The sequence below is a fragment of the Eutrigla gurnardus genome, assembly GCF_963514095.1.
Source record: "Eutrigla gurnardus genome assembly, chromosome: 3".
NCBI lineage: Eukaryota > Metazoa > Chordata > Actinopteri > Perciformes > Triglidae > Eutrigla > Eutrigla gurnardus.
The window spans coordinates 19750692-19769396 of NC_139917.1; the positions used below are offsets into that span (position 1 = coordinate 19750692).

Below are 18705 nucleotides of genomic sequence, written 5' to 3' on the forward strand. Positions count from 1 at the left end.
GGATGCCGACTGCCATTAAACACCAACGAAGAAGAAGAAGAAGACGGACATGTTTTGAAGTGACACCACTTGAGTTTCCGGACCGAGCTGAACGCGCTAAAGTTAAATCAAGTTTGTAAGCCAGCAGGGTTAAACAGTAAGAATAGTGTACGCTTCGTGTGATGAAGTAACAGACTTTAACATGGTGGCAGCGGAAGAGGACTCGCTCTGAGTACGTAAACGTTTTCTCCGGTCGGAAGAGAGTTACTTGATGCTAGTTTTTAGCCGCTAGCGTGAGACTGCCGTTTGCCGCCATGGAGGGACTGAAGCCGCCGCAGACGCTGTGTTTGGACTCCAGCAACCTTTCTAAAACGTGGAAGAATTGGAGGGAAGAGTTTGCTCTCTATGTGGACCTGACAATGGCCGAGGCTGATGATAAACAGAAGGTAAAACTGTTCAGCTATCTTGTCGGCGAGAGCGGCAGAGAACTTTTGGACACACTGATGGGCGACACAGCTAAGGATGCATGGAGAATAGAGGACGTAATCACAAAGTTTGATGATCACTGCGACCCCAGCGTGAATGAGATTGTGGAACGCTATCGTTTCTTCACGAGAAACCAGGGCGCCAGTGAAAATATAGACGGTTATGTCGCGGAACTGAGATTGTTGGCAAAAACATGCAACTTTGGGACTTTGAGAGACTCGCTCATACGTGATAGGATTGTGTGTGGCGGCAGCAACACGGCTACGAGAGAGAGACTGTTGCGGGAGAAAAACCTGACACTGGACACGTGTTTGCAACTGTGCAGAGCCGCGGAGCTCTCTAAGGAGAACGGGAAAACCATCACCGCACCGATGGTAGAGGAGGTGCATGCTGTTCAAGGAGCGCAGTACCAGAGGGAAGCTAACAACACAGTGGAGTGTACATTCTGTGGGGAAACACACAAAAATAAACAGAAATGTCCGGCGTTTGGGAAGAAGTGCGCTAAGTGTGGCAGAGAGAACCACTTTGCAGCAAAATGTAGAGTAAAACCGGAACACGTAAAGGATGGAAAAGAGAATGACACAGTTGAGGAGGACACTCGGCTTCTCTATGTTGGCATGCTACTAGACAAGGGTCAGGTCAGATTCCAAATAGACTGTGGTGCTAGTTGCAACATTATCCCCGTTAACCTGCTAAATCCAGACATCAAGCTAGAGCACACTAACAGTGTACTAGTTATGTACAACAAAAGCAAACTGAGGCCATTGGGGAAATGTCAAATTACAATAAGAAATCTAATAAATCACAAACCGTATCGCTTGGAGTTCCAAGTGGTAAATGCGGACAGTGCAATGCCTCTGCTGGGCAGAAGAGCCGGTGAGGCAATGAAACTGATTAAAGTGCACCATGAGAATATCGTGACAATAGATTATATGGTCACAACGGAAAAAACTGAAAGTACAGATCAGTGGACAATGGAACGAATCAAAGCAAGTTATGCTGATGTGTTTACTGGAGAAGGCTGTCTTGAAGGAAAATACGAAATGGAGATTGACCACACAGTGAAGCCAGTGATGCAGCCAAAGAGACGGCTCCCAGACGCCCTGATGAAACCACTGCAAGAAGAGCTCAAAGACCTGCAACACAGAGGAATAATCGGTCCTGTAGACGGCACCCCAGCCTGGATCACTGGTATGGTGGTAGTACAGAAACAAAACGGTAAGCCAAGAATCTGTATTGATCCCAAACCCTTGAACAAAGCATTAAAGCGCAGTCACTTTCCACTTCCAACCATTGAGGACATTTTACCTGACTTATCAAGAGCTAAAGTGTTCACAGTGTGTGAAGTCAAGAGTGGATTCTGGCATGTCAAGCTGGAGGAGGATTGCAGCTATTTGACAGCATTCAACACTCCTTTCGGATGCTACAGATGGCTGAGGATGCCGATGGGCATAAGTCCGGCCCCTGAAATATTCCAGAGAAAGCTCACACAGGCGTTGGACAATATACCCGGTCTGTACATCATTGCGGATGACATCCTGATCACGGGGCAAGGGGAGACACAAGGGGAAGCAGAATGGGATCACAATGAAAAAATGAAACAGTTTCTTGACCGATGCAGGGAAAAGAACATAAAACTAAATGCAGAAAAGTTCAGACTGAAACAAAAGGAGACCACCTACATAGGACACCGCTTGACGGCAGATGGACTCAAAGAGGATCCTGAAAAAGTGCGTGCCGTGGAGCAGATGCCGGCACCAACGGATGTAAAAGGAGTGCAGAGGCTTCTAGGGATGGTTGATTACCTCACCAAGTTTTGCCCTCACCTCTCAGACCAGTGCAACGTGCTGATAGACCTGACACACGAAGACAGTGAGTGGAAATGGACAACAGAGCACGAGGAGGCATTCCTGAAACTTAAAGAGACAATAGTGAACGCTCCGGTACTGAAATATTATAACCCAGATGAGGAGCTGACAGTACAGTGCGACGCTTCAGACACAGGTTTGGGCGCAGCACTCATGCAGATGGGAAAGCCAGTCGCTTTTGCAAGCAGGGCACTGACACAGACTGAGGGTCGTTATAACCAAATAGAAAAAGAGGTTTTAGCTATGGTTTTCAGCATGGAAAAATTCCACCAATACACATATGGTCGCAAAGTCACGGTCCAGAGTGATCACAAGCCATTAGGAATCATAGTACGAAAACCCCTAGAGAGTGCGCCCAAAAGGCTACAGTGCATGATGCTGCGCATACAAAAATATGATGTGGACATTATGTATGTGCCTGGAAGAGACATGTTGCTAGCTGACACGCTCAGCAGAGCCTATCTTCCTGAGAGTACACCTGTGGAAGATGAGGTAGAGACTGTCAACATGGCGCAATACTTACCGATCTCAGCTGACAGACTACAAGACATACGGTCTGCCACAGAAAAAGACAACACACTGCAGCTTCTCATTAAAACAATGCTCCAGAAATGGCCCAAGGATGAGGCACAGGTACCAAGTGAAATCAGGCCTTACTTCTCATTACAAGGTGAACTAAGCCACCAAGATGGAATAGTCTTCCGGGGTGATCGAGTCGTCATTCCAGACGCACTGAGATCAGACGAGACTAGCCAATTACACTCAACGCATCTGGATGCTGAAGAATGCCTACGCATAGCTAGAAAGTGTGTCTACTGGTTGGGCATGAGCGATCAGATAAAAAAGTATATTGCCAAGTGTGACATCTGTAGATCAACATAATAAATAAAAAATAAACAACAGAAGGAAACAGACAATGGGCAAAATTGGGCACAGACTTTTTTGTGTATGACAGTAAAGACCACCTCATACCTGTGGATTATTTCTCAAATAGAAATAGACTACTTGGCAGATACTCCACAGTGATGAAGAAACTGAAAGCTCATTTTGCCCACCAAGGTATTCCGGATACAGTAATCTCAGACAATGGCCCACAATATTCGTCCCAGGACTTCAAAAAATTCAGTGAACAGTGGGGATTTCAGCATGTGACTTCATCTCCTGGTTACCCACAGAGCAATGGCAAGGCCGAATCAGCTGTTAAGACAGCCAAAAGACTTCTCATCAAAGCCAAAGCAGCTGGGCAGGATCCTTTTCTTGCTCTTCTGGACCACCGCAACACACCGTCACAGGGCCTGGATAGCAGTCCGGCACAACGGCTACTCAGTCGCCGTACCAAAACACTGCTGCCAACGAAAGCAAGCCTGCTAAGACCAAAAATTGTTCGGATCAGTCAGAATCTGAAAAACAAGCAGCAATGTCAGAGTACATACTACAACAGAGCAGCTTGATTTGGTTGTGTAATGTAAGTACTTAAAGTATGACAAAATGTACAGTTCAATATTATGCTGTTTGTTCATGGTTTAAGACAAATAAAAGCTGCTTTCAGCATGTTTAACTCGTATTCAAGGACTCATTGCCTCTGTAACTACAACTGTGCTACATTTTAATGTTTTCGTGAGGCTAAATTTATCAGTAGCATTTAGTCACATGTTAGTCTTTGGTAAATGAAAAAAAAAACACAATTGAATTGCCCTGCTGTGATGTTTACTTGTAGGATATTAAGACATGCAGTACTAAAACCGGCCACAAAACCCCCAACAATATGATTTTAAAAAATCACTGCGACAAATTGAGGCAAAACACCCTCCCGATTTTTTAATATGATTATAACAAGAATATGATCTTTCAAAAAAAGTAAGTTTGGACCTGAAGTGTTTACTTCCATTTTTGAGCCTTAATATCTGTGAAACTAATCATCTAAGAGAAACCATATTTTGTAGAATGTTTAAGCTAACACTAGAGATAGAGGCGGAAGTGATAGAAGTCTTTTATCTGCAAAAATGGGAGCTCAGCCACTCTTCAAATGTACTACTTTATTTCAACAAGCCACATTTTGAGTACCTACCATACTGGGTTATCATTGAGCTACACCCCTGATATTTCATGTCTGGAGGCTATTAGTAACAGATATACACTGTAGAAAATTTGAAGGCCACAGGTGAGATAGAAGACCATTCAACTTCCAGTCTGAAGAAAAAGAGACAAAAACTAATGGAAGTGAAGAAGGGCAAGTCATCAAGAAGCAAAGGGAACGAGGGAACACGACGGACCTCCTTTCAGTGTGGAGCATTTGAAGGCATCACGCAGGTGAGACACAGTCGAGATGAGGTCTCAGAGGCTCACCTGCAGTTCCATCTACTGCCAAAGAGGCCGCTAGAAGCAACGGATCTCTAATCTTACAGACTGCCACTATGATTAATATGCTCCCTGCAGGAAATAGATGTTGTACCTGCATCTGGTGTGTGTGTGTGTGTGTACGTGCTGTTTGTATCCATAAAGCATCACAATCCAAAACACTATTCTGCAGTCATAATTTAAAATAAAGGTGAGTTTTACTCAATGTATGACAAATATAAATAGTGCATATTTTTAGTGTTGATTTAAAAGTGATAGCAGACTCCTGAAGTTCAATGTCTCTCCATCAGTTCCACATATGGAATTTCCCACATTGCATTAGTGTTAGGCTATGTGACCCCCCACTTCTTGCCACTGCAGACAGACTCTGATCTTATCACAACAGATGGTTTTATATTTTGTTCCTCTCCAGGTGTAGCTACACCTCAGTCAGTGTGAGTGGGTGGCCCCTCGTTCCAAACGGATGAGTGTGAGTGTGTGTGATGACACTCTTCCACGACTTAACTCCCACCAGTGTCATGGTAGAAGGTGCACCGTGAGGAGGGAGCGCGTGTGGGCGTTGTGTCAGTGCACGTGTTTCATCAGCACGTGCATGTAGACATGTTTTAATGACACACGTTTGTGTCCACATGATAACATCGGCTCCTCAATGCCTCAATTAAAAGGATTTTTTGTGCAAGGCAAGTTGTCCGAAAACAACTGTTACTTGTAGATGTACAGTTAGATAAGACAAGTAAGATACCATTAAGATAAGGCATACAGGCTGATTCCCCTACAGTGCAACAATCAGAAAGTAACATTTGATTTACAATATTCATATTATTTGTTTTATTACCTTTAATAATTACTGGACTATATATTCAAATGCCATCTTGATTAGCTTAGTAGAGAATTCAAATTTGATCAATATATATATATAAATGCCATATTTGTAGTAATAGAACACAAGGTACAGGCTGGTTTGGATGCATTTAAAAGTTATTAATAGCTCACTCTGGCTTCAGCTGTTACTGTTTCCATGATTAGTTAATCATTAAGTAGGTCAATGTTCCTGTCAGGTGTATGGAATATGTCTCGCCAAGCTATCCTAGCGCTCGGCTGCTGAACACACCTTCATCGACAGTGTTTGAAGGCGAAAAAGAAAAAACAAGTTTCAAATTTCCCAAATTTTATTTTTCATGTAATATATATATATATACAACTTTTTTTCTCATACAATCATTGAGTTGGAATAGAAATCTCAAGATGCATACACAGGAAAAAAAACACGACGGCATCTAGCACGTGTGAAATATTGTCTTTTTCTTTTTGTTTTTCCTCCTCCTCACATAATGTGTTATAAAGAGCACGGACGAGGTGCGGTGCCCGATGCCACGAGGTTCAAGAGAAAGCAAGTCATGTCAAACAACAAATACATTCATTGTTACAGCATTCACTCGTATTGAAATGTTTAGGAGCACGACTCTGTGTAGAAACCGTAAACAGATTACATTCAAGCAAAATGTGTGTTCACTAGTCCTCCTTCCCCAAATGTCATATTCAAGTTTCAACGATATTAATTTCCTTGAGGCTTATTCCTTCCACAGACAGATTTTGGCAGTAGTGAGAGTTGAAGACACTGGGTTTGTGTTTGTTCAACAAGACGTGGTTTTTCAAAACACTAAGTAAAAAGCAGTTTGAGCCAGTTCTGCTGAACTAGATAAACACGTCCAGCATTGCAAGTGCACATCTATATTTTAATAATTAATCCTACAAGGCAAAAAGCAAATAGTTTGGGAATTTATCCCAGACTGGGAAAGACGCTGTTCCAGATCTTTTTAAATAAATCACTTTCTGGAGAGATCTGTGAAACCGGTCCTGTAGGTTCCCAAACATACTAGACCACAGATGTGTTAGTTTGTGGTTTGTAGGTAGGCTACTACTTCTTTGGCCATAAGCACCACTAAGATACCTTGCAAGAGACATCAGCAGGTATTTTGGGTGGGTAAAAACAATCCTTTGTGCCTCCTAACAATAAACAAAGCCCACCTCTGTGGAAAAGCAGATTATCCAATCAAGTCACCATGGTAACCACAATAGACCCAAGGTCTTGAGTAGATTGGCATGCCAATCTCTCTAACTCCCATGTTTCTCTGCACTCACTTTCACAAAATGAGGAATGGTCCGAAGCCACAGGCTTCTTATTTTCTACCGTCCGTGTCTTCATTTCTTCTCTTGCCAAAGAAATATAAGTGCCTCCAGTGTGAGATCCACATCTTCTCCCTTGCTTCCTGACTTCTGGACCAAAAAAAAAACAAGAGTTGAGAAGTCTGTCATCAGCTGAGACTCCTCCCCCCTCTCCGACTACCAAGAGGAAAAAAAGGGACGCTTGCAGTGGAAGGTTTGTGTGAAGGCGTTGCCAAGTGTGACCACACGTCCCTGGCCACCTGAGCGGCTGCGCTCCACGACCACCCGGGGCATCTGCACCAGCTGGATGGGACTCTTCCCGTCCTTCAGTGCCTGGGTCAGGTTCAACACCTGGGGATAAAAACAGGGTTACTAATGTATGACATAGTCCAGAAACCATTTTTTTATTCTGAGTCGGGTGCATTGGTTGCATTTGACAGTTTCTGTGAGGTTAAACCTCTATGAATCTGAACCAACATAAATGAGACTCGCATAATCCAACTCGATCCAATCTGTTGAAAAAATGCCTTCAACAATTATATTAAACCACAAGTAATTCTCTATTAAACAGACAAAATGTTTCAGCTCTAATGGAAGAAGAACATAGCATCATGTAGCCTAAACTAAACACTGGGTACAGGAAACTATAGGAACAATGTCAACAAAAAGAGACTTGTTTTATGGAAGTAACTGTCTGGAAAGGAAAAGGAAAACTCACCTGTCCCCTCATAACAGACATCTGTCTCTCAAACATTGTTTTGTCAAAACCTTTATCCGTCTGAGGAGAAAAACAACAGCTCCTGTTAGCAGGTGTCCTGTGTCACTACATTCAAAAACATGTCATGTTTAGATGACTATTTGTACGGGTTGTACCTTAAACATCTCATAGAGGTCCTCACAGAGGTCCTGGACAAAGTTCATGTCTGAGAGGCGGGACAGCACCAGGTCTCTGGTCTCCTGGGAGAAGGCCACCTTAGCCTGGGGGAGCCACGCCCAGTGGAACGGGTCTCATGGGAGGAGGAAACAGCACACATTGTAATGGGTTGTCACAACATGACAGTCCACACTGTCTAGTTATATGATGTTTTGTTTTGCATTCACTGTAAGGTGTCCTCTTTTTGAACATTTGCTGTGGCAAAAAAATAAAATAAATAATAATAATAATAGTTGGAATAAATACGTTGAATCGCTTTGGTGCCAAGAGCTCAGATTGGAAGATTGAAATCACTCTCATGTCTGTTGAGTAAATATGGAGCTACAGCCAACAGCTGGTTTGTTTAGCACAAGCATTGACGCAAAGAGGGAAACCTAATCATGGATCTGTTCTAAGATAACTAACAAAATCCACCAGCCAGCACCTCTAAGCTCACTGATTAACATTTTGTTTATTCGTTTAAACCGTACAAAAAACAATATGTTGTGAGATTAATTTTGTTTTACCATTGCAAAAAGTCACTCTGGCTGTTCCCTCCTGTTTCCAGTTGAATGCTCAGCAAAGATAATTGTCTGCTCGCACTAGTTTATTGTCTAAATCTAAGCAAGATGGTATATAAGTGTATTTCCAAAATGTCAAACTAGGGTTGAGAGTGCAACCCAAACTCAATATATTTTTACAATAGGACCCAAAGGCCCCCAACAGGAGGAAGAGGGAGGACATGTTCAGATGAAGGAAAATGCTGTTGTTGACATGGTTGCATTAGCAAATTACTACAGACAAAAAAAATAAAAATATATATATATATATATCTATTGAAGCAACCAAAAAAAACTGGTATGTTATAAAATAAATATGTTCATGTGAAAGAATTTCACTCTTTTCTTTATAGAAAATATTGTGTTTAGTCACTCAGTGTGAAGATGAATAGTGCTGTCGTTAAGCAATCGAAAAAAAACTGTAATACTATCATTATTGTTAATGGTTATGCCATATTTGTAATTTAAATATTTTAATGTCATGCTGTGCTCCGGTCGCTTGTGATGGATTGGTCTTTTTATTGACTAAATAACAAAAAGTAATTAATTCAGGATGAAAGTCATGAAGTCAACGGCTGTTTCCACCATTATTAGATAAGGACAAAATAACGACAGACGGCATTCAGAACATGAATAATGAGAGGTAAGGGGGAAAAAAAGAGACCAACTTACAGGCCCTCCATTCGTCCGGGTGTTTAAAGGGGAAGGCCAGGCCGTTGTCAATCGCAGCAATCTTGATGCAGGAGTCGGAACTATTCTCTGGCCACTCTGCATCCTATGGTGAGGGAAAAGAGGATCTGATAAGTCTGACTCAACCTTTTGCTCATTTATTATGATTGATGGGGGAGGGGGGGGGGGGGGGGGGGCACTGGTTTGTGACAGAAACCCAGATAGATATATCAGATCTATCTATTGGAAGTGGGGCCCATGTGTGCCGTGGGTGTGAACGAATGATGGAGCACCAAGTACACAAAGTATGTGTGTTCAACATTAGCGGCGTCCCACAATGACAGTGTGTCAGCAGCATTGCAGTTTGATTGCACGAAGTGGGTTGAGAATTTCTTGCGTGATCAGTCTGAACACACCTTAGTATGTGTTTGATTTAACCTCACCTTTTGTCCCTCTCTTTCTCCTCCTTCTCCTGGCTTCTCATACTTGATCAACCAGTTGTCATTCCCCCGATCTGAGGAGGAAGAAAAAAGGCAAGTTTTCATACAAACCGATGTCGATGGGGAAATTCGGGCAAGCTGAACATCGACACACTTGTGAACTTGCAAATGGACCAACAAGTGACTAACTTTAGTGCACTTAGATGGTGGTATTTTTATGAGTCAGTCAATACATGTAATGGGAATGTACACATTTGAATGATAGACTACAATGCAATGCCGTGTTTGAGTTAAAAAAAAAAAATACCCCTAAAGTGTCAACACAGACACGCCCTCACCTGTGTTTCTGATAATGTAGTCCAACACTACCAGTCGCTCAAACTGGGACTGCAGCTGCTTCCTGATGTTCTCTGGCAGAGGGTCCGCTTCAAAGCGCCGCAGCCAGTAGTCCGCTTCACGGTAACCCTCCACGAAGAGCTGGAACGAGCCCACCTAGACACAAACACGCACCTCATCACATGCAGTAGGTAGCTTGTTGACGGTGTATGAGAAAATGATGTAACAGGGAATTTAGATGTCATCAGGCGGAAATGTCAACACCGCACGTCAGTTGAAACATGAAGCAAACTTCCTCGTCTTACTTCCTGTGCACCCATACATTTCATGCTAAAATTAGTGCCAGATGTGAGTAATAGCAGCACACTACAAAACCCATGAGAATACACAATCACTGTTTGAAGGACCCTGAAAAAAGAACAGCATTTGAAGCAAAGATGACATTTATGCTTCCTCTGACCTATTTACTTGAATAAACCTGTCTTTCCAAGGAACAGAGTGTGACACGGTTCCTTTTACTGTCCTCCACCAGGGCTGCATCAGCAGCTATTCTGAGCCTACCATTCACTGAGAACACAACCCTTTCATTTCAGAAGAACGAGACAGCAGACCGTGTACATTTAAAACAGAACGTTTAAAGAAACCGTTTAAATAGGTTTTAAAAATGAAAAGATGTTATAATAATCATTAGCATACACAATAAAATAAAGAAAATTTAAATAAAAGGGCTACATCTCAGGAACAGGAATGAACGAGTGAAGAGGTTCCAGGCTACGTTTCTCCTTGATTTTTCATGCAAAACAGCTAAAAGTCGGTGTCGTTGGAGCATGAATTACCTTAGGTGGCAGGCCCACTCTGTGGAAGTGTCGTCCCACCTTGGGGACTTTCTCTAAGGCGTACTTCTTCCCCCTGGATTTGGCTCTGTCGATGGCACTGTAGTGGAATGTCTCACTGGCCAAATACACCACCTGATACAAAAGGAAGACACTCACTGGCAGTCGGAGCTTAACGTCACAGTTACAGACACTAATGAGGGAGGCTCGGGGAGAGCGGAGAACAGGTACCGTGACATACCGACAAAGATGCCACGAAAGAAGAAGCCATGCCAGCGTTTCAACCCGGCATCTTGTAGCAGTATGACAGCGGTATATGAGGAATTATTCTCAGACATCAAAGGTCTGCTTGGATTTCAAAGGTGCTTTTTGAAAGCAGCCTCCATAGCAGCTTCATTGTTGTTATTATGCAGCAGTGCAGGAGTGATGTAATTTTGTAAGCCAAGCCCAGAAGTGAGCATCACACTGGTTCTCTTGACAAATTTTTTTTTTTTTTTATGATTTTTGAAGCATAAGTAAAAAGCTGGAGTGTAAACAAACCTCACCATGGATGCATGGACGTGAGCATACATGTCAAGATTAGGAAGGGGACTAGTCAACGTTTTGTAGTCTCATTTAGCCACTTGTTATCAACTGCCTTTTTGTAACACTTAAAAACTTCAAAATGCATAAGAGGGGTATTTTTGACGTATCTTATATCAAACCATTTAACAATATGTGAAAATATATTAAAGAAAAGGACCAAACCAAGTGTTACTGAATGTCATTGTCAACATCAGTCACATAAATCTCTACCATGATTTCTTTATTTTTTAAATAGTAGTTTAATAGAAAATGTTTGTCGAGGTTAGCTTAAACTCCTTGACGTTAAAAACCTCCATCTAGCTAAAATTCAAGTTTGGAATTCAGTTCTTGTAAGAAGGCGTAGTAACATTCAGCCCAACGGCTGTCCAAAATAACCAAAAGTATAAGGGAGGAACGATTGGCTGAAATTAAAACCTCAAGCTTTGGGAACTTCAGACTAATTTAAGATAATAAAAAAAAAGACAACGCAGTGATTGGAAGGTTGAAGTACCTAATCCCAGCAATTTAACAGCCTCGTTGATTATTTCAGGCATCCAACCAAAAACCCATTCAAAAAGACATTGACTTTGCGCCAAGCGAACTGGAAGTCCAAAAATGCTGTCTCATCAATTCCTTACTCCTCAGTTCTTAGTCACACTTAGTCCCAGCCAAGATTGGCCCTATACTTATCAATCTAGAAACCACTGCTGGTTACATATTACAATGCCAGAAATATTAGTCGACTCAAAAAATGCAATAACATGCATGCACTCGTTCCCCCACCTTCGTTTTCGGCACCACTCCCAGGCCAAGCTTGGTATCGACCAGTGAGGCAGCAGCCTCCGAGAGGTAACCCTGGTTGGGCAACAAGCAGCCTCGGCCGAAACAACACGGACAGCACAGCTGTGAGAGGGGGAAAGAGGGAGAGGGCCACCAGGAGGCTTTGAGAAAGCTGTTTCAGATAAAAGGGTTTCGACATGGTTGCTTATACTCCTTCAGGTTGTTGACATGCATTATGTGATACACCGTACCTTGTGAAAATATTTGGTCCATTTGGGGTTCAGATGACCGTAAGGTTCCTCTGACTTTGGTTTGAAAACACCAATGACTTTCTGTAGGAAAAGAGAATGAGAAAGAGTGTGTCAAAAATGCGTTTTGGCCTACATATAATAAGAAATTCTACACTTGCTGGATCAATCTGAATGGAGGAAGTGAATGAGGAAGAATATGGAAGGTGAAAAGCTTAAAGCTATTTAAAAAGCTAAAAGTCTTATGTACGAAGCAGTTAACAAAAAATAAATAAAAAAATCTTCTCACCCCTTTTGGGTCTTTGACAAAGTAGCTCCCACTGGAACCCTGGGAAATCCTCTCTGGAAAGACGCCATTCTCAATAGCTTGTTCAGCCCTTTGGATAATATCTGCAAACTCAGGATCTTCAGGGAAATGGTTGAAGTCTCCACTGCTGGTACCTAGAATGGGGGGAGAGAGTTCAGATTAATATTCATAATTTACAGTGTGGCATCGGACTGTGCTTCAGAATAAAAAGCAATGTTTTTTCTTAAAGCCGGGAACACTGATACTCTATCATCATACCAATGTTTTCCAGTTAAGTACGTTCATAATAAAATAATAAAGCAAAGTAATACACTTCATAGCATATTAAAAAGGGGCATATTGCCATAAAATTATAAAATGTATATTATATATATATATATATATACAATTTTGTTTGAAAAAGCCCCAAAACAAATCTGTAGTAAGATCACTCTTAATGTAGGCTATATACAACATTTACTGAAAATGCTAACAATTCAATCCAAATAAGGAATATGTCTCTATGCTTTTCAGGCTTTAATCTGTTGATTACCCATTCCACCGTGCCCTATCATGCACACAGTTGTATTAGTAGCCATCCATCCATTCTCTAAACCGCTTATCCTGTTCAGGGTCATGGGAGGCTGGAACTGTTCCCAGCACTCACTGGGTAAGCAGTGGGGTACAACCTGGCCAGGTGGCTAGTCTATCAAACATGCAATCACAAAGCACACAGGCAGAGAGAACGTGCAAACTGCACACACAAACAGCCCACTGGGTCTGTGGATTTAAACCCATCCATCTGGCTGTGAGCCAAAAGAGCTGATAAGTGACTCTGCCAGTCATCAGAAAATGGCATTTTCTATTGCCTAGCAGGTTTCATATAATTCTCTGGAAGAGAACGCTCTCTGATGAGGACTGGGTGCTAATTATTTCTTTGATGAAGGCCCAATCACATGACTTGACTCATTCTACATCCCCTGCCTCAGACGGTGCAGAAGCAGAACAGTCAGCTGACAGAAAGGCTGCATATGCTCTGTATCAGTCACACTAAAGTCACAGTGGGATGCAGGGAGGGATGAAGGGACGACACAGGGGGGTGGACAAAGGGACTGGAGGACAGTTAACATGCCATTGGTCACAGAGAGATAAGGAGAAAGCAAAGACAGCTTTGAAGCTAATTTAGTTGAAAGGGTTTGAGAGAGAAGTCCATTAAAACGAAGGAATGGTAGAAACTAAGGATGGAGATCTAGGCCTACAAGAACTGGGGCTTGGATTATTTTAAAAATAGATACATGTGAGGATTTTACTAGCCATATGGCCGAACTACACCCGAGCAAACACATTAAAATACCCTTTATATTCTGAGACGTTTAATTTAACAGGGGGACTCAAAAGGGCTTCCATCAACTGTTTTTGTGCCTTCATGTATATTTCATTTCCATCCACCGACCTCAATATCATCACTTACATTTCTCTGTAAAAGCTGCATTTTCAAGCTCTGTGCATGAGGCGCACCTCAAAGTAGTGCTAGGGGCAACCAAAATAAAGATTAAAGTAGAGATTGATCCTGAACTGGAGGAATATGTGTGTTGAATCCACTCCCCCCTGGAGCCGGGAAGGTCTTTTGGTGGATGTACAATTAGCGAGTTGTAATTACTAGCATGCCACCCGGCCACAAGAAGCCTGGTCATGAAGGTATATCTTTGGTGGTCTGCAAGGAAGCCCATTGTTATTTAAAAACAACTCCATATTGACATTAATACGGGAGTAATACGCTGTGATTTACAACACAATTTATCTGTGTGTAAAACCGAGTTGACACAATATTTTATCTTCCCCATTTAATATCCCACAATAGATTCAGTGTGTTTATTCAGCTGTGTTGCTGGATGATGGATGTGTGCTTGCACTGGATTGCTCTGTTAATGAATGTCTGTGATAATGCAACCGTGCAGTGTGACTGCAGGAGGCAGGAATCTCCCCCCTTCTCTCTCTCTCTCATATCATTATTTTCACCCCACTGAAAACTACTAATAAAAGTAAACATGTATATTCCCTCTCTACCATCATCATGTACTGTACTACAGTGTTGTATGTGCGGATTTAATGCCGGGTGTCTCAGAGCCCTCGGCCTGCAGAGCTGTTTCACTGCGGGAGTGCAGCTCTAAGAGCTCTAGAGACCTGTTGACCTGCAGTGCACACAACGTGTGAGAAGTTGCAACAATGCGGTCTGAAAAGGGGTACTGCTTTGATGTGTGGCCACACTGAACATAACACAACCCTTGAATTTCAGTCATTGCGAGCTCAAAGTCATGATTCATTTGCATTTTAGTTATTACACATACTTTGCCTATGCTTAAACGGTCACACGACTAAATGTTTTAATGCTGCTAGATTAAATGTATTTGCGTAACTGTAAAATAAGATAATTTGACATTGCTCACCACATACTGATAACAATACTCATGGACGATGGTGAAAGAAGACCGTATGAATGGGTGAGCCAAAAGCCGGATATGGTCTGGAATTTAAGCCAGAAGGACTCACATGGTTTACGGTCACGTTCGGTTCATGGTAGAATTCTACCAGCAGAATTTGCAATGGAGATTGCCACGACAGCTCTCGTGACTATGCATGAATCCTGATTTTTAATGTACCGAAACAAAAACGGTGGTGTAATTGTAGACGTGACTCAAAAAGGCCAGAGGAAATGGGACACGAACACCTGCGATTTAAGGCTCGGCATGTCTACCTGTGGCCTAGATATCTGGCCCTGATTCAACATGGTCAAACAATAGAGAGAGCGAGATAGAGAAAGACAGAGAGAGAGAGAGAGAGAGAGAGAGAGAGAGAGAGAGAGAGAGAGAGAGAGAGAGAGAGAGAATAAGTCAATATAAAAAGAAAAAAATGCTCCAAAATGTTTCTGTAGGGGGAAAAGGTGGGTGGTATGAGGGAGAGTGGTGTTAAATTAAATTAGTAGTTAAGTCACAACATGTGCTTCAATGGCGACTAAATCCCATTTTTGTTTGTTTTCCAACATACCATTTTTTTTTACGTCTCAAAAGAAATCTCATGTTTCTAATATTACGACTGCAACTAACAATACAATAACAACAATAAATAAAAAGATATTGATTCTTTTTTGAGTCTACAGCCATATTGAACCTAAACACCTACTTGTTATGATTAACACAGGAGCACTTAAAAATCACTGGGGAAAATTGTACAATAATGAGTGTGATTTCACGGTGAAGTGAAGACACTGTCTAACTACCACCATCTGTACTCGTGGAATGTGGCGTTCAGGTCGCCAGGTGAAAGTGCAGCTCATATCATCCACTGAGAAGATAACGCACAGCTGTTACATCAGATGACTGGGAAACACACGTGGACACTGAACAGACTGCTTCTGCATGCAAAACACAAGCCTTCATACCTTTAATACAACTTTAAGTATATCGCTAGTTTTCATCACATTCAGACGTGTTTCTTTGCTTGGAAACTAGGTCCTTTGTATTGTTACTATGTTATATAGCACACCAATATCCAACGCTTTAGTTCCCCAAATTAGGCCCTCAAGGGTCCCTGGAGGGGCTTCAGTGGAGAGCCACAAGTTTGCAACAGCTTAACGTTTTGACCACGTTGCATTCACTGTTACCTATACAGCACAAAAAAAAATGATCACTGACTAAACGATATGCGACAAAACAAACGTGTTCCACGGGACATACCACGCAGCAGCCGCCCTTTTATTTGTGTACTATAATTGATGACTCATTTGCATCCTTATTAAATGTTTTGCATTGTTTTTTTTATATTACTGTTTTGTTTTTATGGACCTTCCTGTGTCTTGAATAAAAGTTGAATCTTTTATGTACTTCCTTTCATCACATCTCGAAAGCATTCACCCAAAAACCATTTACCTGGGGAGGCCAGGTTGTCTTTATCCGACGAGGAGCTGTGTCTGTTCCGCCTGCTCCGCTTCTCTCGAACGCCCCGCGGTGACGACGAGCTTCCTGCTAAACATGGCAACAACAGCGCCTCTTCGCCCGAGCCGTCCGTCTCCAGCTCGGTTAATACGCTTTCACAAGAGTCCGAAATACGAACGGCGGACCCGAGGCTCCGCACAAGTCCCAAACTTAATCCATTCCTATCGAATAACACCATTGGCGGGTCCGAAGAGTGAAAGTTACACTCTGTAGCTGGCACCGCTGTTGCTCCGGTGTCCAGCACGGGCTCGCCGGTCTCTGTCTCTGTCGGGTCGCATTCTGACATCATTGTCGCTCCGTTTTTAATACAAACAATTAAATGTACATTCAATTAAACTGACTTTCCTTGAAGCGGTTAGTCGTCCATTTTAGAAACACTCCCTTCTTTCCATAAGTATACAAACCATAAATCATTCGAAAGCAGCTGGTTTTACCGATATGTCCACATAATCTGTCAAGATAGTCTGCTGCTCTACTGCTTCCTTGTTGGCCCACTGCGCATGCGCACAACGGAGGAACACTGTTGGCTAAAGTTGCCTTCAAGTGCTGCTTGTAAAATCCGAACTGGCGTTTACAAATAAGATGGCAAGTTGTCGGTCCATTTTGGGCTTGACATTACCGAAATGTAATATATAATCCACATATATGAATTTTAACATTGTTAGAGTAAATATTTCCTAGGAAAAAACATTATGTATTCGCGCTACAGTCCATAAAGTAATCGTTCAACGTCAACAAAAGAGAAATATGCTTACGTTACAGATACTTACGCTTGTCTGAGGTTAAAAAACTAATTGCGATGTTTTTTTTCAGTTTCAATGTAATAATTATGTTCGCCTGTTGGTCACTTTCGTCCCTCCGCCCCTCTATATCTGTCATATCCTTTCAAAGTAAGCTTACGCTGTAAATAATCAACAATACCCAATATGAAGATTAATTGATAAAGCTTATCACCGGGTAATTACAATAAACTTTAGGTAAATCAACGTTGCATTCATTTTTTTAGGTTCTTATGATGAGGTAGGCTAATGGGCAGATTATTGTACGATATGGGTTAAACTTTAATAATCGAAAAGCGACGCTCTGTTACGCCAATCGCATTTGTAATTTAGTTTTTAACACATCACCATACTTTAAAATGTTCAAACGACTACGCAAACCAGTGTACTGGTCCTGCCATGTCAGTACATTCATGTCACTGCTTGTCTTCCTTTGAAATGTAGTAACTTTTATGGCCACTAGATGCCGACAGTGATACACAGATGAAGACTAATGCAAAGTGTCGAGTCCCAAGCAAAGTGAATTGTCTTTAGAAACGTTCATTATTCTTTTTTTTTTTTAATTATTTGATGTCACTATTTAATTAGTCTGTTCCTCGTCATGTGTCATCATTCTTAATGTTTGGCCAGGAGTAATTAATGACAGGCTGTCTCTGGACTGTCTCTGAGGTTGGGATCACAAATTGGCCTTTTTGTGATGCATCCACCACATGGAAAGATATTGATGGATTCTGCTAAGCTCCACTCCTCTTTGGATCCATGGTGGATTAATGCAGGTTTAAGAACCCCTGCTTTCCCAGAGTTAATACAGTGATTTTCTATTCACCGTATTTTACTTCCCTCTCACTTACTGTCTCTCCTATAATTCCATAGTCTCTTTTATTTCGGCCCTCACAGTGCCCCCCTATCAGCCAGTGCTCTGCATAGCACTTTGCTCTTCCTTAACCCTCAGCCCCTCTCAACCTATATCTCAGCCCCTCCACCACCACTACCACCACCACCCCTCTCCCTAATAAGAGAATGTAGCTGAAACACATGCAAATGAGCAGTCAGCAGCTGGTATCACAGCAGTCATGTGATCTATCAAGGTAGGGGGTTAGGGGGTGAAGGAGACATGGAGGGAAGAGGGAGGGGGAGAGTGAAGGAGAGGGAGGATGAAGGAGGGTTCGGGGGGGGGGGGGGGGGGTGGATGAGTGGGAGATGGACAGGTTCAAAGACATGTTGGAGAGACACGCAGGCCTGCCTCTGCTCTTTGCTAGATGTTAAAATAATCCCATCAGCCCCCTCTCCCTTTGCCCATCAGCTTTCTCAATACTGTTTGTGCCACGGCTTCCTTCAACCTTTATCCTTTATACCCTTGTCTTCTATATCCCTCTATCCTTCAAGGACATATACCTGAAATCTGTCTCATGTGACACATGACACTTTACAGGGAAACACACTTTCTC

The 18705-nt window shown here is 42.2% G+C and overlaps 1 protein-coding gene across 1 annotated transcript; it reads right to left on the minus strand.

The window, feature by feature from the left end:
• Positions 1–5848: 5848 nt before the first annotated feature.
• Positions 5849–16961, minus strand: pi4k2b (phosphatidylinositol 4-kinase type 2 beta). Its single transcript, XM_084005859.1, has 11 exons — positions 16413–16961; positions 12490–12641; positions 12204–12284; positions 11956–12075; positions 10612–10743; positions 9778–9931; positions 9443–9513; positions 9003–9105; positions 7731–7864; positions 7576–7635; positions 5849–7208 (listed from the first exon to the last, which is right to left on the minus strand). Exons 1-11 carry the CDS (start codon positions 16765–16767, stop codon positions 7035–7037), a joined length of 1536 nt encoding a protein of 511 aa, XP_083861985.1. The 5' UTR covers positions 16768–16961; the 3' UTR covers positions 5849–7034.
• Between the last annotated feature and the right edge of the window lie 1744 nt (positions 16962–18705).